This window comes from Acinonyx jubatus, chromosome C1 (genome assembly GCF_027475565.1).
Source record: "Acinonyx jubatus isolate Ajub_Pintada_27869175 chromosome C1, VMU_Ajub_asm_v1.0, whole genome shotgun sequence".
Lineage (NCBI taxonomy): Eukaryota > Metazoa > Chordata > Mammalia > Carnivora > Felidae > Acinonyx > Acinonyx jubatus.
The window spans coordinates 77137266-77165222 of NC_069381.1; the positions used below are offsets into that span (position 1 = coordinate 77137266).

Sequence of the window (27957 nt, forward strand, 5' to 3'; positions counted from 1 at the left end):
TTTTCATAATTCTTAATCTTTTTAAAACCCAGTTGAAAATTGAAGCAGGGAGCCTAGGTTGCTCAGTTGATTAAGTGTATGATTCTTGGTTTCAGCTCAGGTAATGATCTCGTGGTTTGTGGGATCGAGCCCCACATTTGTGCTGACAGTGTGGAGCCTGCTTGGGATTCTCTCTCTCCTCGTTCTTAGTCCCTCCTCCCTCTCTCCCTCTCTCTGTCTCTCTCAAAATAAGTAAACATTAAAAATTTTTTTTAATTAAAAAAAATGAAAATTGAAGGAACATAGTCAAAGGGAAAACTACTGTCTTTTATTTTTAGCATTCTATAATAACTCTGGGTTTTCAAATACAGTATCTTTCATTGACAAATATTAATTTTCTTTATTTTTTGCTAAGACTTTCTTGTGATTTTTATCTATGGAATTTTCTGTATAACTATCAACCATAATTGGGAAAGGTTTAAACATGTCTTTTTATCTTGTTACCTTTCAAAACCTAAACAGAGTTTCTGTAATACATTTTTTTGAGAAAGCAGGAATGAAGTTTTCAAAAGAAAACCTTTTTTTAAAAAGTATATATAAAATAGTCACAGAATAGTAACAGGCAGAGGCACCTGAGTGGTTCATTCGGTTAAGTGTCCGACTCTTGATCTTCGCTCAGGTCTTGATCATCAGGTCATGAGTTTAAAAAAAGAAAAAAAGAAAGAAAGAAAAAGAAATGTAACAAGCAAAAATCAAAATAATTCAGTAGGATGAAATTATCAAGGTTTTTTTTTCTTTTTGCTGTACTCCTTTAACACTTTAAAAAACGGGAAAAAAGAAAGAAGATGGTAGAATTATATCAAATAAATAAGATGGAGAGAAATCATAGATTATATAGCATTCTTCGAAAACATGTATATGTGTATATGTGTGTATCTACGGAAATACATATAGATATATAGATAGATATATATATAATCTATAGGCAATGCTTGAAAGTTACAAAATATAAATAACTGGGACGTTTTGCTTTTTCATTACAGTTATTTTGTTTCTTTCCTTCTACAGTGGCCATTCTGGAAAGGAAGTACAGCTATGCACTAAGGCCATTAAAACATCAGATATTGACAATCCTGGCCATTTTGAGAAACATTATGAATCTAGTTCTTCTAGCACTCATAGTGACAGTAACAGTGACAATGAGCAAGACTTTGTTTCCTCCATTCTACCAGGAAACAGACTGGTAGATGCAATGGGTGTAAGTCCAAAGCTGCACAAAAAAAGCATAATGAAAAAGAAAGCCGGCCATAAAGCTAACTCCAAGCATGAAGACAAAGAACAGACAGTAATAGATGTCTCTGAGCAGCTAGGCAATTGCACATTAGATAGTCAGGAGAAAGCTGTTGCTTGTGAACTTCCTTCACAGAAAGTAAGTGCTCAGATTTCTCCAAATAGTCCTTTGCAAGAAAAAGTAGAAGTTTCAGAAAATTCTGGAAATAAATACAGTAGTTCAAAAGTAACTCTAGTAGGCATAAGTAAGAAAAGTGCTGAGCATTTTAAGAGAAAGTTTGCCAAATCAAACCAGGTTTCTAGATCAGCCTCTAATTCAGTGCAGATGTGCCCTGAAGTTGCAAAGGCAAACTTACTTAAAGTCCTGAAGGAGACTTTGATTGAGTGGAAGACAGAAGAAACTTTGAGGTTTTTGTATGGCCAGAATTATGCTTCTTTGTGTCTGAAACTCTCTTCAGCCTCTCTGGTTAAAGAAGAAGAACTTGATGAAGATGACATAGATTGTGACCTAGACAAACATTCTCCTTCCCTGCAGGGATCTCAGAATAGCTTGGATGAGTCTTTACCTTTTAGGACTTCAGATACAGCCAGTAAACCACTACCAAGTTATGAGAATTTGAAAAAAGAAACTGAAACCTTAAATCTAAGGATAAGGGAGTTTTATAGAGGACGATATGTTTTGAATGAAGAAACTACCAAATCACAAGACTCAGAAGAGGTATGTCTTAATGATGATGGGTTTTGGGGGCACCTGGGTGGTTCATTCAGTTAAGCATTGGACTCTTGATTTCAGTTTAGGTCATGATCTCACAGTTTGTGAGATCGAGCCCAGCGTCAGGCTCTGGGATAACAGCCTGGAGCTTGTATGGGATTCTCTCTCTCCTCTCTCTCTGTCTGCCCCTCCCCCCACTCATGCTTTTTTTTTCTCTCTCTCAAGATAAATGGACTTAAAAAAAAAAAAACGATAATGAGTTTTCTATGCTGCTAGCATATGAAACACTCACCATAGCAAACCTTGGAACAGGAGTAATACTGAAGAAATAATTGTTAAATTTTCAAGTTTGTTTAGTTCAGTTTTTTGTTTTCAAATGCCATCCCTAGGGACTCCTTGGTGGCTCAGTCAGTTGAAGGTCTGACTCTTGGTTTTGGCTGTGGTAATGATTACATAGTTTCATAGGTTTGAGCCCCGCATCTGCCAGTGCAGATCCTGCTTGGGACTCTCTGTCTCTCCCTGTCTCTGCCCCTCCCCTGCTCGTGCTATCTCTCTCTCTCTCTCTCTCTCAAAATAAATTAATTTTATTTATTTATTTTAATGTTTATTTTTGCAACAGAGAGAGACAAAGCCTGAGCAAGGGAAGGCCAGAGAGAGAGAGATACAGAATCCGAAGCAGGATTCAGGTTCTGAGCTGACAGCACAGAGCCCAACGTGGGGCTTGAACCCACGAACCATGAGATCATGACCCGAACTGAAGTCAGAGGCTCAACCAGCTGAGCCACCCAGGCGCCCCTAAATAAATTAATTAAAAAAAATTTTTTTTAAATGCCATCTCCAGTAGTGGCATAATTGTTTTCCAAATAAGTTGAAATTCGCCCCCAGAAAATTTCACAAATGTGTAATATTTTTCTCCAGTATAGAAATAGCCTAGAATTGGGGGACAGAGTTTTCTTTAAAACCTAGTTCTTCATATAATATGTAGACTCTCTGAAGAGGTTTATTTATCTATTTTTGTACCAACAAATATTCTTTGTATTTTGGTATTTCAAATTTCTGCATGGGGTATATATCTTTGTATTTTATTTCCAATAGAACTGTATACAGTGGAGTAGACTTACTAGCTGAATGGTAAAGTATTTGGGTATTATTTACCAAGCAGGCCAATTTAAAATAATATTAATGAAAATAATATAGTAAAGGAGACTTATTGAGAAATAATGGACATAAGAGAAAATAGAGCATACCAGGTAAACCTAGGTTTTAGTATTAGCTATGTCATTTATTACTGTATGAAAATTTGGTCTCTTGAGTCTGATAGCTTTCCTTGCTCACTTGTTAAGAATTTAAAAAATAATGTATGTAAAGCATTTATCACAGTGCCTTAGATAAAATTGATGCTCAGTAAATAGTAATTCTCTGTAGAGACTAAATGTCTCTTGGGGGGGTTCTCTCAGTATTTCTCTTACCCGTTTTTGGTTTGATGTGTAGCTTGGGAAATGAAGTTATTTGGCATGAAGAGGAGTACGTGATAACCTTATTTTTATGACAAAACTTTGTTACTAAAGATTTGTGAGTAAATGTGGCTCTAAATTTAAGAACACATTTGGAGATTTAGAAAGAGGATGAAAGTGGAAATAGAGTAAAAGTTTAGAAATTTCTTATATAGAATGCTACCTAGCCTAGTACTATATTTTGAATCACTTCAACTGTATTATTAGACAGTATTCATAACTTTTATAATCAGCCTGAAGAAACCTGATCTCTGTCACTCAGCTGCATAAACTACCTTAATATAACATTCGTTTTATCCTTTTTGTGTTTATAAGCTTTAAACAGGAAAAATACCTAAGAAAGAAAATGAAAATTGACTATTCCTTTGTTGCATAACATTAAAACTTTTTCGTTCATGTAAAATACAGATAGTAAGTGTACAACTCGTTGAATTATCACAAAAGAACACAGCCTTGTAATCATTACCCAGGCCAAGAAATTTGAGTAAAACAGAGGCCCAACTATGTCTTCTCCTGATTATATCCTCTTTCCAAATTGAATAACTATTATAATAACATACATTAGTTTTGCCAATTTTGAACTGTATTAAATGAATTCACATAGTATATATTCTTTGGTTTTCAATTTATTTCATGCAACATTATGTTTGTGAGTTATTTATGTTGTTCCATGCGGCTATACTTCATTCTTTCATTGCTGCATAGCATTCCCTTATAGAAATATATCCCAATTTATTCATATTAATGGGCATTTAGGCTTTTCCAGTGTGGGGCTGTGGTGCCTGAGCTTTCTTGTTTATATCTCTCTTCTAAGGTATAGGTATTTATGTTGGGTATGTATATCATTTTGGGGTCATAATATATGTGTATATACAACTATACTGGATAATGCCAAACAGTTTTCCAAAATGGTTTTGCAGGTTTATATTCCACTGCCACTATATGAGAGTTTCCATGACTCCACATTCTTTACCAGTACTTGATATTGTTACTTTTCACATTTCTGGTGGTATTACTTTTTGGTTATAACACATTTCTCTGATGATTAATGAGTTGTGCACTGTTTCATTTGCTTTTTGACCTTTTGGAGTGTCTCTTTTGTTAAGTATCTTTTCAAGTGTTTTTCCCATTTATCTGTAGGAATATCCAGGTATTTTTTTCTTACTGATTTTGTAGGAATTCTTTATTCAGGATTCAAACCCATTTTTAATTGGGTGTATTACAAATATTGTCTTCTACTCTGAGACTTGCCTTCTCACTCTCATTAATGATATCTTGAGTTCAGTTTATTAATTGTAGCCTTTAATGACTTCTCTAAGAAAATAATCTTTGTTTATCCCGGGTTATTTCATCTTCTAGAAGCTTTGTTTTTCCTTTCATATTTAGATCTGCAATTCACCTGGAATTGATTTTTGTTTATGATGAGAAGAATGGGTCAGATTTCATTGTTTTCCTTTGGGAAAATGTGTTTACATTAAAGTTTGAGAAGCACTATTGATTTTTGCAGGGTGGGGGTGTTGTTCATTAGTTACTGAGAAAGATGGGAGAGATGGGTCAAAAATCTGTCACCATAATTATGGTTTGATTATTTCTCCTTTTAGTTTAGTGAATTTTACTGTTAGTATTTTGAGACCATGTTATATGGTGTTTAAAAAAAAAGATTGTTATGTCTTCCTGGTAAATCAAACCTCAGTATTATGGAGTGACTTTTCTCTACATTGATGATTTTTTTCTCTTTTACTCTACTTTGCTGGCATTAGCATTCTTCATTAGTATTTTCAAGGACTATCCGCTTTTACTTAGGCTGGTAATCTTTATTATGTGGAGAATTTAGCCTATTTACATTCGGTATCCTAAGTGATATGTTTGGGCTTAAATCTCATCCCACTCATTGCTTTCTGCTTGTCCCACCTGTTCTGTGTTCTTTCTCTCCTTTCTTTCTTTGAATTAAATATCATTATTTCATTGTTTACCCTCTGTTAGCTTGTTTTAAATGTTATTTTACTAACCATTAAGTGGTTACTGTAAAGAGTAAAACTTGAATTAACTGAATTATTATAAAAGTCTAATATAAGTTAATTTTTTTGCTTCCTTAACAGTCCCTTAGAAACTTCAATTCTATTTACCCTCTCTTTGCTTATGTGCTCTTGTTGTCTATTTTTATTCTCTCTGTATTTTTTTTAATATATTTTTTTTAATGTTTATTTACCTTTGAGAGAGAGAGAGAGAGCACAAGTAGGGGAGGGGGAGAAAGAGAGGGAGACAAAGAATCCATAGCAGGCTCCAGGCTCTGAGCTGTCAGCACAGAGCCCGATGCAGGGCTTGAACCCATGAACCATGAGATCATGACCTGCGCCAAAGTTGGACACTTAACCAACTGAGCCACCCAGGCGCCCTTTGTCTCAGTATTTTAAATCGTGTAAGATTATTAATAGTCAATATTCAGTTGGAGTTATCCAATTAATTACTCTTCTATTGTTTTTCCTTCCTGCATCTCTATTCTTCCATTACAGATTATTTGTCTTGGGCCTGAAGAATATCCTGTATTTTGATTAGTGCAGTTTGCTAATGATAAATTTTCTCAGTTTTTGTCAGAAAATTCTTTATTTTACTTTCATTTTTGAAGGAAATTTTTCTGGGTATTGAATTCTAGATTAGCATTTTTTTCAGGCAATTGAAAATATTTCTTTGTCCTTTGGCTTTCATTTATTTCTCTTATTGCTACTTCTTTGAAAATACTGTTTTTCTTCTGTTAGCCACTTTTAAGATTTTTTTGTCTTTGGTTACTGTCAATTTAGAATGCTTGGCCTACATGTGATTATTATTGTATTTATTCTTTTGGCACTTGTAACACTTGAATCTTAATTTGGTTTCTTTATCAGTTTTGGAATAGTCTCAATTATTATCTCTATAGATACTTCTTCTGTCTCATTCTTCCTTTCCTCTCTGTCTGGTACTCCAATTACAGACACGTTAATCTTTTTCCGCTGTATCTTCTGTGTCTCATATTCTTTTGCGCTTTGTATTATGTATGTATGTGGGAGGGGGTGTTAGGTGTGACTGTGCTTTATTCTGAATAATTTCTAAATCACTATTCTCTCTTCAGTCTTTTTTACTATATTATTAAACATACTCATTAAGTTCTCACTTTAGAATACTGTATTTTTCAGGGTGCCTAGGTGGCTTAGTCAGTTAAACATTGATTTCATTTGGTTCAGGTCATGATCTTGGTTTGTGAGTTCAAACCCCACGTCAGGCTCTGTGCACAGCACAGAGCCTGCTTGAGATTTTCTCTCCCTCTCTCTGCCCCTCCCCTGATCACATGTGCATGCATGCTCTCTCTCAAAATAAGTAAATTCAAAAAAAAAAGAATACTGTATTTTTCAGTTTGAGAATTTTCCTTTGGTTCGTATATATAGTTTTCAGTTCTCTACAGAAATTTTCAGTCTTGTCATTTTTCTTTAAATACATCAACAGTTATTTTGAATAAAGCTGATAACTTCATCGTCTGGATTCCCTGGGGGTTGTTTTCCATGGGCTAAAGTTTCAGATTTTGACCATGTTGTCTTGTTTTCTTACTGCTTTATTATATGGCAAACATTGTATATTAAAAATTACAGATAATTTGAGACTGAAGTTAAAACAGATTTATGTTGGCTTCTAGCAGATGATTTGTAGTTGTCCCACATCTTGCTTAATCCAGTCATGGATTAAAATGATTTAAAGCTGGGCTTCAGTCTCTGTAAGAGCCAGTCTGTTTCCTATTTATTCTTAGTCTTAGTAGTCCTTCTAAGTCAGGCTTTGGGGGAGAGAGTTGTCAGTACAGTCTCGGCATTCCCCAAGCTCTAATGCTTATTAGAAGATGCTCAAGTTCTCAGTATCTGAATTGCTTCTTTTGGAATTAGTCACTGCCTCTCTGGAATTACCTTCTGTAGAATCTCTGGCCATAATTATTTACTGCCTTGTTAGTTCTCTGATGTTTTCAAACAAATATGGGTATTTTCCCAGTGTTTTTTCAGTTCTCAGCAGGAGGAATGGTTTGAATTACCTTGTCTGCCATTTCTAGAAGTGGAATTCCCCATAATATATTTATAGTATTTGCTAATTTTAAAACTTTAATCTCCAACATTTGTATAGCATTTATCAGTTTACAAATTTCTTTCATGTACATTTTCTCATTTAATAAAGAAGGTATTAGCATCCCTTTATACAGATGAGAAAACACTCTTAAAAGTAGGCATAGGACTTAAGTTTACATCAACCTAATGACTGAACCAATACTCAAATTTAAATCTTCTAATTCTCAAGTCTAGTTTTTATTCTGCCATTCCCTAGGTGTAAACTTTTGTTTTAATGTTTATTGTTCTTACCAGAGAAAGAATGTACGTTTATGATTTTGCTTTGTTTTGTTTAAAAATGTGATTCAGCAAGATCCCACCTTTCCACTGATAGATTCAAGTTCTCAGAACCAGATTAGAAAACGCATCGTACTTGAAAAGTTGAGTAAAATGTAAGTATGTAATTGTCATTCCACTTTTACAATATTTTGAATTAATTTGGTATTTGTAGGTTCATAATTTAGATTAATTTTTATCCTTCAATTTTGAACAGTTTGAAAAATGTGAAAAGTTTACATGGATGTCTTTGCCTGAGAAATTGGAATTTTTAATTGCCAAGGAAATATTGAAATTAAGTTTTGTGCAGAAGACACAGAAGCACATAATAAAAGTTGAGAATATGGGAGTAGAAAACCAAACTATGTCACCTCCACTTAATAATCCAGTGAAGTCAGGGAAAAAATATCAAAGCTAGACCATTTAAATACTGATTTGTGGTATATGTGTCATATCAGTTTCACATGTGAATGAAACTTTATGAAGTTTTAACGGTCTGTTAACTCACTCTGCATACATATTTATTTATAGAACCATTTCACACTCAGCAACTTAAGAGTTTTTGTTCAAGTCAACTTTGCACTTTAGTTTTAAGCTTCCCGTCGTGGAAATTATTTTTCTTGTAATTGCCCAGTGATGAATGAGATTTAAAAAATTGTAATCTTGATTTGTCTTTCAAAGGAAGTTTGAAAAATCTTTTTTCCAGAGGTGTAAGGGCTGTCTTGAACTTTTAAATCTCCACTTTCTTTCTTGAGGAGAAAAATGTAAGGGTGTTTTCAGTCATTGTTTAAGGTGTGCATATGGATTAGGGGCACCTGGCTGACTCAGTCGGTACAGCATGTGACTCTTGATCTCAGGGTTATGAATTCGAGCCCCATTTGGGTGTAGAGATTACTTAAAAATAAAATCTAAAAAGTGTGCATATAGATTAGTCTTAATTTTGTAGTAGTTCAAAACTAAGAAAAACATAATCTTCTGGAAGCCTTGGTATTTTGAGCAGCTTGCTTCTGTAAGTTTTACATTTTAAATAATTATTTAAATTAATATTTGTTGAGTGCCTATTATGTTAAGCTTCTCGTAGACAGTAAAGCTGTTTTTAGTTTTGCCTTTTATATGGTCCTATACTTAGACATTGTTTCTGTGTAATAGAAACAGGTTAGAAATAGAAATAGGTTAGAAAACAGTAAAAGTCACTATCTGTCTGATTCATAGGACAAGAAGATATCAATCCTTGACTGTAGTTATATAGATTTGAAACGTTAGTATGGATTATTGATACTGGTATGTAATCAGTAGATAAAGATTTATCGGAAAATAATTTTCTAGACATTTCAGCTAATGAAAGGACCCAGTTTTAAATTTAAGACCACATAGCTATGCCATTGAAGGAATTCTATTCCTCCTGGGTTTTGGCTGCAATAGATGACAAAAGGAGCCCTGCCAGAAGACCAAATTATTGTTAATAGCTCAAGAACTAAATGTGAGAAGAGGTGGAATAACTTTAAAGAGAAAGAAACACAAAGAACACTAAAAACAAAATAATTATTGACACAGAGGTTTTTTTGGTTGTTTATGCAAGTAGTTGAGGTTTTCTTTGTTATAAAATGAAGATATTTTTAAAAATAATAAAAAAATAAAAATAAGACCTTTTGGTTTTTGATTAGAACAAACCAATTGTAAACAGACTTTTTTTTGTTTTTTGGATAACTGGAGAAAATGAAATATGTACTGGGTATTAGGTGATATTAAGGAAGTGTTAATTTGGTTAGGTATGATCGTTTTATTATGATTTTGTAAGAAAATGCTGCTGTATTTTTTAAAAAAGAAAGAAAATGCTGTTGTATTTAGAGATAAATAAGGAAATATTTAGGGATCAAATTACATGTCAGGGATTTACTTTTTTAATTTTTTTTTAATGTTTATTTATTTTTGATAGAGAGACGGAGGGAGGGAGGGAGGGAGGGAGGAAGGTACAGAGAGAGAGGGAGATACAGAATCCAAAGCAGGCTCAGGCTCCAGGGGTCAGCACAGAGACCGATGTGGGGCTGGAACTCACAGACTGCAAGATTATGACATGAGCCAAAATTGGTACCTCAACTGACTGAGCCGCCCAGGTGCTTAGGAATTCACTTTAAAATGGTACTGGCAAGGAGAGGAAAGAAGGAAGAAAAAAATGCAGTAAATATAACAAAATATTGGGAGGTTGAATTTGGAAATAGATAATAGAGTTGCTATTGCTGTTTCCTCTGTTTTGAAATATATCTGAAACTTGCATAATTAAAAAAGTCGTACATACTTATTGCAGCAGATTGAGGCAGTGCAAAATTGTATAAGAAGGAAGATAACCTATAATCCCTAGTAATGTTTTGATGTTTATCTTTGACGTATACATGATGTCTGGTGTGTGTATATTCATTCCCTTTGGTTCTCTCTGTTATAGTATAAACTTGGAAGGAATGAAACGTGTTTGAAATACACAGTATATCAGATACAGTATCATTATATATAAGTTTTTATAAAAATGGGGCAATACTCCATAGGCATTTTTCACTTAATATACCATATTTTTCCACATTATAAATATGTAGATTTATATTATTTTAAAGGTTTTATTATATTCCATTATATGGAATATTTGTATATCATAATTATATGTGTATATCATAATTTATGATCATCTGTTGATGGACATTTGTTTCCATTTTTCACTACTAAAAATATTTCTGCGTAAGCAACTTTTTTATGTTATCTGATTATTTCTTTAGGATAAATTTTTTCCTAGTAAAACTCTTGGGTCAAAGACTAGCCGCATTTAAAACATTAACATATATTGTCAAGTTGCTCACTAAAAAAATACTAATTTTTACTCCCACCATAAGAATTTAATAAGGAGAAATAGGCCACACTCCTAACTTAGTCTAATATTCAAAAGTAAAGGTAAGAAAAACCCGAGACCAGAATACAGATAGTAGCCAAAACAATGTTTCTCAGTGTCTCATACTGTAGCATAGACTGTGACTTGGAGTGTGGGGTTATTATGAATTATATCCTTATGACTTCTCACCAGTCACATCCTAGCTTAACTGCCTCTACCTAAGTGCCATTCTTACGTATGGAAAATCCAGACTTAGGCAAACCTCAAAGAGTATGTGTGTATAATTAAATTATATTTTAAAATAAATGTATTTTTTTTTATTTTCAGAGTGCCTGGACTTTTGGGGCCTCTTCAGATCACATTAGGAGATATTTATGCACAGCTTAAAAATCTCGTTCGAACTTTCAGGTTGGTGTTAATATTACAGTTTTCCTTCTCAGTTATTTTGACTTCATGCAGCTGTCTTGCAGAATCCATAGGTAGACTGTGTTACCCACTGATATATCACAGCCGCTAACTCAGGAAATAAATGGGTAAGCCCTGGCATGCTGCCATGGCCAACTGCTCCATCCTAGGAAATCCTGTGGGGGCTAGACTAATAAAAAGCATAGCTCCTGGCTGGGTTTGCCCACAGTGTTATTGAACAAACTTGGATAAACTCATCCTAAAAGGAGCCAATAACCGAAAAGGGTTTGGAAAAGAGAAAGGAAGAGATTTATTTTGGGTGCCAGCAGCCAGGGGAGGTGGCAGACTTAAGCCTTAACAACCAGCCTCTCCACCAACAAGGACACCTAGAAATTTATAAGGAGAGGTTTAGAGGGATACATGCAAGAAAGCAGGCAAGGAGCATATAATCATGGGTCAGGGTTGGTATGTGTTCAGCCCATGATCATGGGCAGGGAAGGAAGGGGTCATGTGGGGTGTGGTCTTCTAGCATTCCTTTGCTATCAGGCTTTTCTGGTTGGGCAGTTTGTATGCTCTGGGACTTTGCAAAACACCTTCATCAATGTCTCAAGAAAGTGCAATATGATAAAAATACAGTAAATTTTAATTAAAGCATGATTTATGTTAAGCGGTCTTGTCTAGTTCTGGTTTTAACTGTTGGGGTCTGTAGATGAGCAAGAGGGCTTTCTAACAAAGGCATGAATAAAGTAAATGACTTACCTTCAGTGTCTTAGATCTAAGAATAGTGCTCTGTTTTCTTCTCCACTAAACATTACTTTTATCTTTTATTAAATTCAATACCTTATTTGTTCAGACTTTGAATATAGTTAGTTTTGGATAGTTTATTTATAGAATAGACTAAAATTAAGAAGGAAAATAAGGTCTCACACAAAGGTGGTTAGCCAGGAATATACTGGATCTTATTCAGTAAATATATATCTGATGACCAGCACTGTGGTAGGCACTATGGGCAATACAAAAGAAACATTATGCCCACCTCAAGGAAGAACTCGCCTGTTAGAGGATAACTTGAGCACTGTGAACAGTACAAAACCATGGGTAATTTAATATGGAACAGATTTGAAGTGATAAGAAGTATTAAGAAAGAAAGAATAGGGAATATCCATTGTGAAGTAGAGTTGGGATTTTTCTAAAACTATCAAGGTAAAAACATTCCCAGGCTATACCTGTATTCTCTACCAAGAAGCGTAAGGATAAACCTCTAAATATGCTATTGGTAGAGGTGCACCAAATACACATTTCAGCCAAATGCCAGTGACCAAATATGAAAAGTAGTATTTGCCGGTAGCTAAAACCAGATAGCACCAATATAGACCAAACTTCTAGAGTAGAAGAATCATTTCATCCAATAAATAAATTACCACTATGGTTTATTGTTATCAGAAGTAGCAATATTTTAGAAGTTTAAAATTAAGGTACAGAAATAATTTCTTGGCATTGTTAGCTATTAGATTTCTCTTGTAGTCACTGTACCCTATACCAGTAATACCAAATATCCATTCACTTTCAACTAATGCATTTAAAAACAACACTGACCTTTTTGTGTGCCAGAAAGGGATTCAGAAAACTGTTTTTCAATAAGGTGTGTACTAGAAGGATCTAAGATTCATAGTTTAGACAAATCTCAAAAAACTTTATCTTCCACCTCTAAAAAGGATCATTTGTACCACTTCATGTTTAAATACTTAGCTTTGTAGACTCAAGACTACAGGAGGGTTTTTTCTTTTTTTTTTTTTCTTTTTAATATTTATCTATTTTGAGAGAGGGAGAGCACGAGCAGGGTAGGGACAGAGAGAGGGAGAGAGAGAATCCCAAGTTAACTCCTCACTGTCAGCACAGAGCCTGATGTAAGGCTAGATCTCACAAACCATGAGATCATGACCTGAGCCAAACTCAAGAGGTGGACACTCAACTGACTGAGCTACCTAGGTGCCTGAAGAGTTGTTTTAAAACATTCTTGTGGAGTCTTTTCCTGTGAAGCCTGACTAAACAGAATGTGTTTGGGGTGCCTCAATTTATTCAACATTTCTGTCTTAACATTTTTATTATCTTAATTAGAGATTACAATGAGATTATTTCATATCTGTTTACATAATTTAGGTATTTTTCAACTCCAGATATTTTAAAGTGACATTTTTTTAATTCATCATCACAAGATGCCAAGAATTGCCCAATAGGAAATCTTCTTGAAAGATTTGTAACTTAAGTGGAAATAAAATTTAAATGTAGCTCTTAAAGCTATTAAAGACAACCAAGTCAGTTTTTAAAGATCTAATTGGCATTAAACGGTGATTAATGAATTAGGTAGCATTCCATCTAACAAAGAGAAAGATGATCCAAGGGAGTGTACAATTAGAAGGCTTTTATAGGCAGAAATGGGGCAGGATAAGGAAGTTATTAGAAAAAAAAGGATTGTTTCAGGCAAGGTCACCTTCCCTTAGAGGGAAAGGCAAGGGGTCTTACCATGCATGTTACCTCATTAGTGGTGATCAGAAAATTCTAGACTGATTGGTTTAAAACTCTATTCCTGGGAGAGTCTGAAACTACAATTGGTGTTAAGTCTTGGTGGGGCTGAGCATAAGGAACTCCATTTGGGACCTTTTGTTCCTTTTTAACAATGGTTCTTTTCCTTTATATATACATAATACAGTTCTGCAAAGATTGAATTATGATGACAGGTAATCTCTATTATTCTGTCTTAACATTATTTGAATTTATATAAACATTTTTTCCAGGGCACCTGGGTAGCTTAGTTGAGCGTTCAACTCTTGATTTCAGTTTAGGTCATGATCTCACAGTTCATGGGTTCAAGCCCCATGTTGGGCTCTGCACTGACAATGAGGAGTCTGCTTGGAATTCTCTGTCTCCCTCTCTCTGTGCCCCTTCCCTGCTAGCTCAGTCTCTCTCTCTCTCTCTCTCAAAAATAAACATTAAAAAAAATTTTTTTTTAATTTTTTTTCCAAGATAACAGCGTTCTCCAGAAAGTAATCTATTTAATGTATTTACTCTTTGAATTAACTGTTAATCTATTTAGCTAAATAATTAAAAATTTTTACTAATTGTTTTATACATAAACCTAATGGTTTTCACAGGCATCATTAATTACTGCGACATTTTATTTTTCTGACTGACAAAAACACATAAGGACTTTTTTACTTCATCTAGAATGTTTAGATTTGAAAGTGAATGTTCAGTTAATAACAGTAAATGTGAATGACATGATTGTTCTTATTACTGAGATTGTTAATACTTACTAGATATCATGGAAACTATGCAATCACAAGATCATTGATCACACACAAATGTAAGAATGCCAGAAGTGATGATCAGATTGGCCTCAGCCTTTGGAAGACTGACTAAATGTTTTGCCAAATACCAAGACCAAAGTCAAACTTCTCTGCATCGGTCTTAGTGATGAAGAGAGAGAGGTTTGTTTTCTATCACAGAACCATGCACCCAAAAGAAAAACAAAAGTGTTTTTCAGCTGTCTACACTAATGATAATGTTTGAATAGATGTATACAATGTGAAGTACAACTTTAGGATTTTTTCAGGATTTATCAGGAAGCAAATATGGTATTAACAAAAAGGATAGCTGAAGGAAGATGAAGACTCTCATTGATTTTTAAAGAAGTTGTTATGCAGTTTCTTGCAAACAGTGTTTATTTAATCACCATTCTAAGGAAACTAGTAAAGTCACTGAGACATATCATAAGAGATATTAGAATGAGACTTTTGATCTTTAACTACAAATACTAATTTTGTGCTTAAGTTTTACTCTGCTCATTTAGAATACATTAACAATTTAATTTACTCTGACTATATTTTCTAGTGCTGTTTTTATATAAATCTAATTGGATATCTTCTTTTTTAAAAAAAACTATTCATAGGGGCGCCTGGGTGGCTCAGTCCGTTGAGCGTCCAACTTCGGCTCAGGTCATGATCTCACAGTTTGTGAGTTTGAGCCCTGCATCGGGCTCTGTGCTGACAGCTCAGGGCCTGGAGTCTGCTTTGGATTCTATGTCTCGCTCTCTCTCTGCCCCTCCCCTGCGCATGCTGTGTCTCTCTCTGTCAAAAATAAACATTAAAAAAAAAATTTAAAAAAACTATTCATAGGTTCTCTGAACTTACTAGAAACCCATTGGAAATATTAGGCTACAAATGCAAGATTGCCCATTAATACTCTCATATGCCCTAGGGATTTAGGAATTTCTAATTGGAAACCACAGTCCAGGCCATTATTTTTGGCCTTCCGAAGCAGCCCCAGTAATAATGTTTGGTCCATGTCAGTACGTGTAGTCAGTATGGTACTCTATGTGCTAGGTACTTGGCATTTACATATTACTTAATTTCCAAAAATAGTGACATTATCCTCATTTTACAGATAAGAGATGAGAGGTTAAATAATCTCAAATCACACAACTAGTATAGGCATACCTCCTTTTATTACCCTTTGCTTTATTGCTTCACAGATACTGCTTTTTACAAATGTAGGGTTTGAGGCAACCTTCCATTGAGCCAATCTATCCATGCTTTTTTTCTAACAGCATTTGCTCACTTTATCTCTGTATCATACTTTGGTAATTCTCATATTTTAAACTTTTTAATTGTTATATTTGTTATGGTACTCTGATCAGTGATTATAGCTCACTGAAAGCTCAGATGATGGTTAACATTTTTTAACAATAAAGTATTTTTAATTAAGGTATGCATGTTGTTATATTAGGCATAATGCCACTGTGTATTTAATAGACTACAGTATAGTGCAAACATAGCTTTTATATGCACTGGGAAACCAGAAAATTCACTTGCCTTGCTTTTTTACAGTATTCACTTTGTTACAATGTTCTGAAACTGAACCTGCAATATCTTTGAGGTACACCTCTGGCTGAGTATCCTCTAAAATCAAGAGGATAGATCTTTAGTGTGATCACCACAAAAAAAAAGGGGGGGGTGAAAATGGTAACTGTATGTGAGGGGATGATAGGTTGATTGTGGTGATCATTTCATGGTGTATGCATAGATCAAAACAAGTTGTACAGCTTAAATATATACAATTACTATGTCGATTATTCCTCAGTAAAGCTGAAAAAAAGTTTTTTTGATATGCCATTGTGTCCCTCAGTAGTCATTAGTATCAAAGATATATAAAAAATAAGTCATTTCATTAATAATTTCTCTAAGATCCCAAGTAAGAACTGTATTTGAGAGGGTTCTGTTACCTATGAAACTAAGTCTTCTGTGTCATCTAAGCTAGCTGAGATGCAGTGTTCATCAGTCCTATAAGAGGTAGCTAACAGACTGCACATAGGGGACTTTCAAATGTCGTTTTCTACTTACAATTTATAAACTATTTTATCACCTTTTTCTGTTATTCCTATTGTGTAAGCCTAAGTCCTTTCCAGTTACTTTCTGCATTATTTACATTAAATTAAAATAAAACCTATGTGAAACAATATGATATCTGAGATTTGCTTCAGAAGTATTTACACTAGGGTGATGTTGAATATGGGGTTGTGTAGATGAAACATGATCGTCCAGGAGTTGATCATTGTCAAAGTTGTGATGAGTATATGGAAGTTTTATATATGTGTGAAATTTAATAAAATGGTAAAATAAGCCAAAAAATTATGCATTGTTTTAGTGTTAGGGGATGTTTTAAAAACCTTGATGTTAATTAAGCTAAAAATTAATTAGCTTAATTAAAAATATTTACTCTTTAGTACCTACAGGTCAGTATTTATAGCTTTAATAAAAATTGCTTAAATTGGCTTTGCTGCTTTTTAGGAAATGTCAATTACTTAGAGTACAGAATTACCTCTAGTAAGATCACTCATGGGGTCTTCAGATTCTGGTAGGACAACTTCAGCAGGTATGTGACTATTTATAGGCTCAGGCTTCTATGTGAAGTCTCCAAAAAAAATTGCCATATTGACGACAATGATTAATGTTGAGAGATCTTTTCAGTCAATACTGGCAATTGAAAAGAGTTGGCAGAAATAACTATACCCTTCTCTTTGAAATGATAATCAATAATAGGAACTTGTAAAACAGTGATTCTCAAGCTAGTTGTGCATCAGAATTACCTGGGGAGCTTTTAACAGCTATACATGCCTGGCTCCACCCCTAGAGATTGAGTTTCATTTGGTCAGGTTGGGCCCAGACATCAGTATCCTTTAAAAGTCCCCCAGACGATTTTAATGTACAGCCAGAGCTGAGAGCCTGTTAGAACTTACACATAAAATAGCTTTTTCAGCTCTTTGAAAAATCTTCCCCTATGAATAGAGCTGTCCTTTCTGTTGAATTGCATCACAGTCATTTATCTGGAATGCTACTTTGATTTACCTACCATAGTGGTTTCATCAGAAGTTGCTTGGTAAAGATGCACTGTCATCAGTGTTGGATCAAGAAACTTTTTCTAAATCAGATTTGAATTAAAATTATATTTTGATACAAAAAGACCTTGTCATATTTTCCCCAGTGCCTGAAACAGTGGTATAGAGCAGGCTGTCAATACACTTTTTGCTGGAAGAGTAAATGAATTCATGGAATGTTACATTTGCCTTAACTTAGGGAGATTTGAATACAGTAGAAAAGCAATTTCTATTTAACTGTTTTTGCCATGTTTCGATTTACATGCTTATCCTTTGACCTTTTTTGGTCATATTGTAGCTTCTGTTTTAGTTGCTACGGACAAAGCAGTGAACAAAACAGACAAAAATTCCTTCTCTCATGGAACTATTCTAATAGATATGTAAAAATTTTAAAACAATATGTGTATTATTATATGGTGATATGCTCTTTCCCCTTTCTCAGTTCATTCTCTTCCTTTTCTCCCCAGAAGCAGAAGAGGGGATGATACCGAGGAGGGAGATAGTTGTGATTTTAGATAGGCTGGTCAGGGAAGACCTCATGGAGAAGATGCCATTTGTAGAAAGATCTAAAAGTTGGTGAGAGAACAAGCCATGTTCCTATCTCTGAAAATATATTAGGTGCAGCAGGCCTGGCTTATTCACAAAATATTAAGGATGTTAGTGAGACTGGAGAAATGAGCAGAAGCAAGAGTAAAAAGAGATATGGTCAGAGAAGTACAGGGCGGGGAGTGGGTGTGGTATAGATTATATAGGCCTCGTAGTTATGGTCATTCTTTCACTTTTCCTCCAAGTGAGATGGAGAGCAGTTGGTTGATTCTGGACAGAAGAATAACATGATATGACATACATTTTTAACAGCATCATTCTGGCTGCTGATTTGAGAATTGCAATAACAATAGATGGGCAGAGGCAGAAAGTCTGTTTAGGATGCTGTCTTGGTAATCTAGGCAAGAAATGATGTGGACCAAGATGAAAGGAGTGGAGATAATAAAAAGTAATCAAATTCTTTTTTGAAGATAGTATCATTGGGATTTGGACATGGGACATGATGTCCCATGGTTGGACATGGGACATCAAGAGAGCCAAGGTTAACCACAGGATTTGTGGCCTGAGCAACTGGATTCTGGAAGGATTCCATAGCCATCCTATAGAGGTGGATCTGTCTGCAAGAAGACTTGGTTTTGGGGGAAGAAGAGGAGCTCAATTTTATCTATGCTAAGTTTTGAGATGCCTATTAGATAATCAAGTGGAAATGTCAAGGAGATCATTACATACAGAAGTCTGGAATTCAAGGAAAAGATCCAGGCTAGAGATCATAAATTTGAGAATTGTCAGCACGTAGTTATCTAATATTTAAAGCTATGAAACTGGATAACATCACTAAGGGAATGACTATATAGAGAGAGAGATGAGAGACCCAAGGGCAGACGCCGTGGAGTAATCCAAAATCAGAACTTCTGAAAGAGTGCAGAGTTCCTCCTCTGTAAATTGCCTGCTTATATATTTTGACTGTTTGCTTATTGGCTGGGGATTTTTTTTTAAGACTATTTTTTTAAGAGCAGTTTTAAGTTCATAGCAAAATTGAGAAAAGGGTACAGAGATTCCCTATAACACCCCTTGCCTCCACACATGTATAGCCTCCCACATTAGCAACACCCCCAACCAGAGTTACGTACTTGCTTCAGTTGATGAGCTTACATTGACAACATCATTATCACCCAGAGTCCATAGTTTACATTAGAGTTCACTCTTGGTGTCAAATAATCTATGGGTTTAGATAAGTGTATAATGACATGTATCCACCATTTACTAACATAGGGTATTTTCACTGCCCTAAAATTCCTCTGTGCTTCACCTATTTGTCACTCCCCCCACGCAACCCACCCTATTCCACACACCCCTGGCAACCAGTGATCTTTCTACTGTCTCCATAGTTTTACCTTTTCCAGAATGTCATGTAGTTGGTATGTAGCTTTTTCAGACTGGCTTCTTTGCACTTTAGTAATATGCATATAAAGTACCAACACATCTTTTGGGAGTTTGATAGCACATATCTTTTTAGGGCTGAATAATACTACTAGATGTACCACAACTTATTTTTCCATTTGCCTACTGAAAGACGTTTTGGTTGCTTCCAAGTTTTGGAAGTTGTAAATAGAGCTGCTATACACATCTGTGTGCAGGTTTTTGAAGTCATAAGTTGTTGACTCCTTTGGGTAAATACCAAGGAACATGATTAGTTTTGTAAGAAAGCACCAAGCTCATCCAAAGTTCCTGTACCATTTTGCATTCCCATCAGCAATGAATGAGAGTTCCTATTGCTCCACGTCCTTATAACAGAGCCGTACATTTGACTAATTATATCATGATGTCAATGTGGATTTATCAGTGTAGCAAATGTATGACCTTGGTGAAGTGACTTTGATTCAGCATTTGGTTTTGTCAGTGTTCAGGATTTGGGCCATTGTAATTAGTGTATAGTATCTTATTTTAAATTGCATTCCCCTTGAGATGTGATGTGTCTTTTTATGTGCTTATCTGTCATTTGTTTATCTTTGATAAGTCTGTTAAGGTATTTGGACTATTTTGTACTTGGGCTATTTATTTTCCTACTGTTAAATTTTAAGAGTTTTTTGTATATTTTGGGTAACCATCCTTTATCAGATGTTACTGGCTGTTTTTTTTTCCTTACTGATTTATATCACTTTTTTATTTGGAGTAATTTTTCCAAATGCTTTATGAGAAACTAAATTACTACAGTGTATATTGTTGTCATCAATTGCTGAGTGATAGAGTTAGAAACTGATTTTAAAAACTTTTTTTTGATAAAGGTCTAGTCTTCGGGTGTGGAGTTTGGTGAGCTCTTTATAGATTTTGGATACTAGCCCTTTGTCCGATACGTCATTTGCAAATATCTTTTCCCATTCCTTTGGTTGCCTTTTAGTTTTGTTGGTTGTTTCCTTTGCTGTGCAGAAGCTTTTTATCTTCATAAGGTCCCAGTAGTTCATTTTTGCTTTTAATTCCCTTGCCTTTGGGGATGTGTCAAGTAAGAAATTGCTAACCCAGTGAAGAAATGGGCAGAAAACATGAATAGACACTTCTCTAAAGAAGACATCCGGATGGCCAGCAGGCACATGAAAAGATGCTCAACGTCGCTCCTCATCAGGGAAATACAAATCAAAACCACACTCAGATATCACCTCACGCCAGTCAGAGTTGCCAAAATGAACAAATCAGGAGACTATAGATGCTGGCGAGGATGTGGAGAAACGGGAACCCTCTTGCCCTGTTGGTGGGAATGCAAATTGGTGCAGCCACTCTGGAAAATTCCTCAGAAAATTAAAAATAGACCTACCCTATGACCCAGCAATAGCACTGCTAGGAATTTACCCAAGGGATACAGGAGTACTGATGCATAGGGGCACTTGTACCCCAATGTTTATAGCAGCACTCTCAACAATAGCCAAATTATGGAAAGAGCCAAAATGTCCATCAACTGATGAATGGATAAAGAAATTGTGGTTTATATACACAATGGAGTACTACGTGGCAATGAGAAAGAATGAAATATGGCCCTTTGTAGCAACATGGATGGAACTGGAGAGTGTTATGCTAAGTGAAATAAGCCATACAGAGAAAGACAGATACCATATGGTTTCACTCTTATGTGGATCCTGAGAAACTTAACAGAAACCCATGGGGGAGGGGAATGAAAAAAAAAAAAAAGAGGTTAGAGTGAAGAGAGCCAAGCATAAGAGACTCTTAAAAACTGAGAACAAACTGAGGGTTGATGGGGGGTGGGGGGGAGGGGAGGGTGGGTGATGGGTATTGAGGGGGGCACCTTTTGGGATGAGCACTGGGTGTTGTATGGAAACCAATTTGACAATAAGCTTCATATATTGAAAAAAATATCTAGTCTTATAATTTATTGTCAACTCTTATTTCTATAAATTATGGATTATAACATTTCTTCATTGCCTCCTGCCAGCCTACCACAAGGTAGAAAGATACTAAAGATAAATTAAAATCAGAAATTGCTTATTACCTTGTTAGCTTATTTAATGAAATGTTGGTTAGGGGAAAATACAGAAGAAGATATGTTTATAGGGAAGTGTGTGTATATTTTAATAAATTATGCAATTTAGTTTCCCATGTTGTTCCTATACTCCCATCTTGTCTAACAGTAATATTGTTATAAATATATAAAAGTAAGACTAGAGCACTTTCTTTTGAGATGGTCATTATCCAATACTGAAGATTAAGCCACAATATGCTATTGACTCTATCAAACATAAAAAGAATAGAAAATAGTGCTCTTTGGAAATATGATGTTATAAATCTGATTCTATCTAAAAATAGAAGGTTCTTATATTTAAATGTAACAATCCTTTGGTAAACTTTATCTTCCTGTCTTACAGGTTAACAAATAGAAATATTATACACAAACCTGCAGAGTGGACCTTAATTGCTGTGGTGTTGTTGTCATTGTAAGTACTATTTCAGATTTTAACTCTAAATAGTAAATAGAATTTTGACTGGGGAAAAACAAAGTTGTTCATTGATTTTATAAGCATCATGAGAAAAGATACCTCTATTTTGTGCCTTATTTTCCTGTCCTATATGATAAAATAACTAGTGTAAAGTGATATGCCAGTATTTTCACAAGATTTAATTATTCTCTTTATATTTTTTACCATATTTTCTTCCAAAGGCCTTTATCTTTGCAAATATGATTTGTTATATTTTGAAAGAGAACAACTCCATGTGGAATATATATGGAATAGCCCTTTAATTTCATTTTTAACAATGCATTTTTATTAGCATTGAATGGGCCTCGTTTTATAACTGTAATTTTACCAACACATCCAATGTTGTTTCATTTGTCTCAGCATTAATCGCTTTGGGAAAGTTTTATTTTCCAAACTAATGTACATCTTTAAAATCAAACAGATTAAAGGAACTAAAGTAGATAGTACAGAAGCATATATAAAACATTTAATACTCATTCACCTTTTAAGAAATCACTGGTGGTTTCTAAAGCTGTTTCTCGGTAGGGTTAAAACCTTCTAGTAAGTGTAGTGTTTTTCAGCTTGAATTGCAAGTCTTCTTTTGAGGACCATTCATTACTGCATTACTGTTGCTACTTGGAGCTTGTTAAGTCATTGAAGCCCATAGGACAGTGAATACTTTACTGGACACTCATAGGTCAAGAAGTGTTATGAGCCAACCTCATAGCATCTCCAGCCCTGCTCTCTCTTTCTTGATATTTCTTCAGTCTGACATGTTACTCTGGCTTCACTGTCCCAAGGAAGGCTGTGCTGGGAGGCATTAGAGTAGGCTTCAGTGAGCCAACATCTGTGTCACCCAACCAAATACAACTCACAAGATTCATTAAATCAGAACACAGAAAATAACTTTACTTGAATGCCTTGATAATAAATTTTTTATCAGCCGTAAGAACAAATCTTTTGTCATTTCTACTATTCAGGGTCCCAGTTGAATTGGTTATTTGTGAAACAGATCTTATTAATATTTTAGAAAGTTCTTTCCATTTTATGAAATTTGTAAATATTTTGGTCACTGGCAAAAAAAAAAAATATCAGTAACTCTGCTCACCCACCATATCCTATGCCTGCCAATAAACCCTCATAGATAACTGTTTAACTGTACTTCTGCAATTCATTATACTAAAGAGGAAGTAACTTTTTTGGTTGACAAGTCACAGGCCTGGGCCAAGCAGTAATCTCAGAATCTTGCTTTCTAAGCCAGTAACTGGAAGTATTATCTTAATGAGCAGCTGCTTACTGAAGACACACGTTATTAGGTCCTACTTTTTTTTTTTTTGTATCAAACTCTTGACACATATTGTCCAAAATGTATAGCAATGAACAAAAAAAGTATATAAAATGAAATAATAAAGACTGCTGTTAAAATTTCAAATTATTCCCTACAAAAATAAACCTCTAGTGTTTGATTTCAATGTGGCACAAAATATTGAAAGCTTTGCTAGTTGTTTTATGCACTGACTTCCCTAACTTTGGATCTAGTATAGGGAACCTCTTATTTCAAGGGTCAGTGACCCATAAAAATAGTAACTTAATTGAATTCAAGAAAGAGACTGCACATCGTAGTTGCATTACATGTTGCACGTTACACAATCAGTCTTGGGATAGCAGTAAACCCTGTTTCCTTTTCTCATTCACCTTAAATTCTTATCTTTCATTATGTGTTAACCACTATCTAGATCTACCTGTCTTTCTCCTAATTCTTTGTCCTTTTGATACCTGGACCTGTAAAATCCTGCCCAGTTAGGGCTCTTTCAGCTTCTTTTAAAATCCTTGGTCACTGTAGACGCCAAGTCAGCTGCTTCTTTCTTGGGTTTTGCCCTTCAAATATTATTTTCTCATAATTCTAACTTTTGCCATTGCCCCTTCTTGCAGGCTATTTCTGATCCCTTCCATTTTGCTTTTGCACCTTCTTTATCTTCACTAGCTGAGTCTCCTTATTTTTTGCTCATCAGCTCTAAGACTTTTGTCTCCTGTCCCAGTATTATTTTATTTATTTCCTCTTTTCTAAGGAAGTCCCCTTTAGCTTTTCATATTTCTTCCCCCAAGAGAATCTCTGGCTCAATTTATAGCCCCTTTCATTCTTAGCCTATTAAAATACTACTCCCATTTACTTCTATAAAGTATAATTATACTTTAGATTTGTACCTCTCTTTCTGCCCACTTAACAGTTCACAATTTTGGGAAAGGCATTTTGTCATTGGGGGAAGAAAAAGCAGGCTTGAGGACCAGCATTGGATAAAGAATCTTAAACACAGTGAAAAATTTGGAGACTTTAGTACCCAAAGAGACATGCACATAAACAGGTAAAGGAAGTAACATACTCACACATCTGTGGACCAGTAACCCCACCACTCAGCCTTTTAATTTATTGTTGCTAAAACTGATAATAGCATACATGGGATTATCTTTTTTTTTTTTTTAATTATTCTATGACTTAGAAAACCTTTGCATCTATTCTCAAATTTCCAATGAAACTTGTTTAGCCGTTGCTTGCAGATATTTCTGGAATTCATGTTAAAAGTGAACTCCTTACAAATCCTTATAGCTAGGAAAAAGATTCTGAATGGCAGTTGTAGTCACTGAAGATGAGTGTAATAAGATAGTATGTTAATTATTATAACAATAGTTCTATTCTTTGTATACTAACATTGCAAGGTTTTGTTACTAATAGCACTTGTTTAATGAATGAAAGCTGTTTCAAAATTTTTCTTGAAAACCACTTTAAAAAGTATACATTTTATTAGTATGTTGCTGTGCTGGCTCCAGTCTAACTCTTGCAGAGGGGGAAAAATCAATATTTTAGGCAAAACATGATAGTCCAGAAGAAAGAAAGAAGGCTGGTTCTTCAATTTTTACATCTGTATGCTTAAAAGTAAATGAGGTGTTTTTGTGTCAAATCATATTTTCCTGGTAACTTCCCTTGCACTTTCACAGGTGTATTAACATTTTAAAAATTTGAGGGGCACCTGGGTGACTCAGTTGGCTAAGCGTCCAACTCTTGATTTCAGCTCAAGTCAATGTTTAGTGAGTTCGAGCCACACATCGGGCTCTTGCTGACACCTTGGTGCCTGCTTGGGATTCTCTCATAACAAATAAACTTAAAAAAAATTGGAACCACAACATGCAATTTGTCAGTGTATACTGATGGGAATTTTATACCAATATAATCTCAGGAAGAAATTGATCAAATTGAGTTGTACACTTCATCTTTGCACACTTAGTGAAATACACCTATCTATAAAAATAAATCATGACCTATTGCCATTTCATTTAGATTTTTCACAAATTCCATACGACTTGAATAGCCACTGTGACTGCAACATTTATGGATATATATATTTTGTACTCAGACCTTAAGTAGTTACCAAGAACACACAGAAAGACTTTTTAAATCAGAGCTTAAACAGTATACACTTACTTAACAGTGAAGAAATTAATTTCCCTTTAGTCCTTTCTTATTTCTTTAATAAATGTTATAATTAACAAAGATTCTCAAGAACTCCTTACATAAAACATCTGTAATACTGAAAATTGACCCAGTTCTTTTTTTGTTGTTGTTTGTTTTTAATAACTCATTAGAAATATGGTAAAGTAACCTGGTAATTGGTGTTATGCTTAAGCACTTACAGTAATTTTTTATCTTAGCTGAACTTTATCAGACTTTACTCTTATATACTGTATATTGAAACAATACAAAGTTGAATCTGCTTTTGCCACAAAAATAATGCTCTAATATTAGACTTTTTCCACAGTCTCAGTGCATGATTTTTCATAAAGATGTGTATAAATAGATAGATAGTCTGCTATAAATATTTTAGTGCCTATATACAGTGTAAAGCTAATGAATTTATATAATTTTGATGTGTTTGCCAAATTAGCAAGCATAAAAATTAATGACATTAAAGTGCATTTTGTGATGCCTCCTTATAATGATATCATATTTGTTTTTATATTCCTCATAATTCTCATCCTACTCTTAATACAGGAAAAAAACAGAAACTGTAGGATCGCTTTGCATCATGGTCTCAGTACTCAGGATATTCTCCTTGAGAAAATTTTGACTGGTATTTTGTGAGAAGATTTTATAGCCATAGGACACCCCCATCAGCTTGATCCCTTCTCTCCTTTTTCTCTTCCTTTTGCTCTTAGTCTTCCCAAGTCATCTTTGACTTCTCATTATCCTTCAGCCTGTAACACAAGAGGGGACTGTGCAAATGTTGACTTAAAGCTGACAAATAGAGAGAAAGGTCCAGACTAGCAGCCAAAGAGAAGCCAGATAGAAGTCTATGGAGAAGCAAATTAACTGGCCTGACTTACTTTATGTACAGCCCACATGTGAGAAATGAGAATCAGTTTCCTCAATGTCCTTTTGTATTTAAAATACTACTTTTCCACCCAAGTTAACCTTTGTAAGTAGCCACTACTTTGTATTATGATAATCTGAGGTTAATTGTAGCATAGGAGTCAGGTGTCTTTTAGTGCGTAGCCAGTTAGGGGGTATATGTTATGGTCCATGGGAATGATTTGGTTATCTAATGAAGGAGATGAATACTTTTTATTACCTAGAAAGAAGAGAAGGTAGAGAGTGACTTCTGGTAATCTAACATGGATACATGCTCTTCCTAGTTTTATGCCCTTGATGTTCTGTAATGGAAAGCTTTCAAGATCATCTCCAAAAATGTCTGCTTTCATTTTATTTATCTGAACTGTTTCCAGTGAACTATGGCCCACTTCCTAGGCAGAGACCATGCAATAGTATATTCCTCCTAAAAGCTTTTAGTATTCCTATCGTTAAGGGAGTAGCATGTAAGTCCTGAGAAATGGTATTTAAACAAGCTCAACTTGACCATGATCACTAAACAAAAGCCTTCGCTGGATATGGGCAGCCACTTTAGGTAATCATCATACACATAGACACTCAGGAGAGTCACTTCCCTAGGGTACCAGGCATGAACAGAAAGATGTGACTAAGGCTTTTTGCCTCAGCAGATTTTTTTTTTTAGCCTACCCATCACTAATTTCCTTAGAGAAGTTTGTGAGCATACCATGAAAAATGAAGACGTAGTTCCTTAGAAATTTTTTGGTTCTCAGAAGTATTCTAAGGCCTTTCTTCTAACATTTGGTTCTAAGTAGTTAAGACCATATAGTGGAAGATCATTGAAATAACTTTTTTTTCCATATAATTATGGAATTTTTTATATTTAACTGAATTTTTATCAAGATATAATTCATATAACATAAAACTCACTATTTTATAGTGTACCATTCTCTGGGTTTTAGTATATTTGTTATATTATGCAGCTGTCACCACTGTCTAATTCCAAAGCATTTCCATCATTCCAAAAAGAACCCTCATACCTGTTAGCTTAGTCCCAATTTCCTCTTCCCTCATCCCCTGGTAACCACTAATCTGTTTTCTGTCGCTATGGATTCTGAACATTTCATACAGGTGGAATGATATAATATGTGGCCTTTTGTGTGTGGTTTCTTTCACTTAACACAGTGTTGTCAAAGTTAATTAACACTGTAGCATGTAACAGTACTTTGTTCCTTTTTATGTCTGAGTAATATTCCATTTTATGGATATACTACATTTTATTTATCCATTAATCAGCTGATGGACCTTTAGGTTGTTTGTACCTTCTGGTTGTTATAAACATTTGTGTATAAGTTTTGGTGTGAACATGTTTTAGTTCTCTTGTGTATACATCTAAAAATAGAGTTACCATCATATGCTAATTCTATTTAATCTCTGAGGAACTGCTAGCCTGTGGAACAGTGGCTTCA

The 27957-nt window shown here is 34.7% G+C and overlaps 1 protein-coding gene across 13 annotated transcripts in view; it reads left to right on the forward strand.

The window, feature by feature from the left end:
- Positions 1-27957, forward strand: part of RPAP2 (RNA polymerase II associated protein 2) — a 101463-nt gene that overhangs the window by 37843 nt on the left and 35663 nt on the right. For 11 of the 13 annotated variants that reach the window (XM_053214427.1, XM_053214429.1, XM_053214428.1 and 8 more), the window contains 4 exons: positions 1048-1987; positions 7923-8005; positions 11092-11172; positions 22021-22089. In XM_053214427.1, coding sequence (XP_053070402.1) covers positions 1048-1987; positions 7923-8005; positions 11092-11172; positions 22021-22089 — 1173 coding nt within the window. Of the gene's footprint in view, positions 1-1047; positions 1988-7868; positions 8006-11091; positions 11176-22020; positions 22090-27957 lie in introns of those variants that run through there. The other 2 variants (XM_053214439.1, XM_053214438.1) reach the window with 2 other exon arrangements.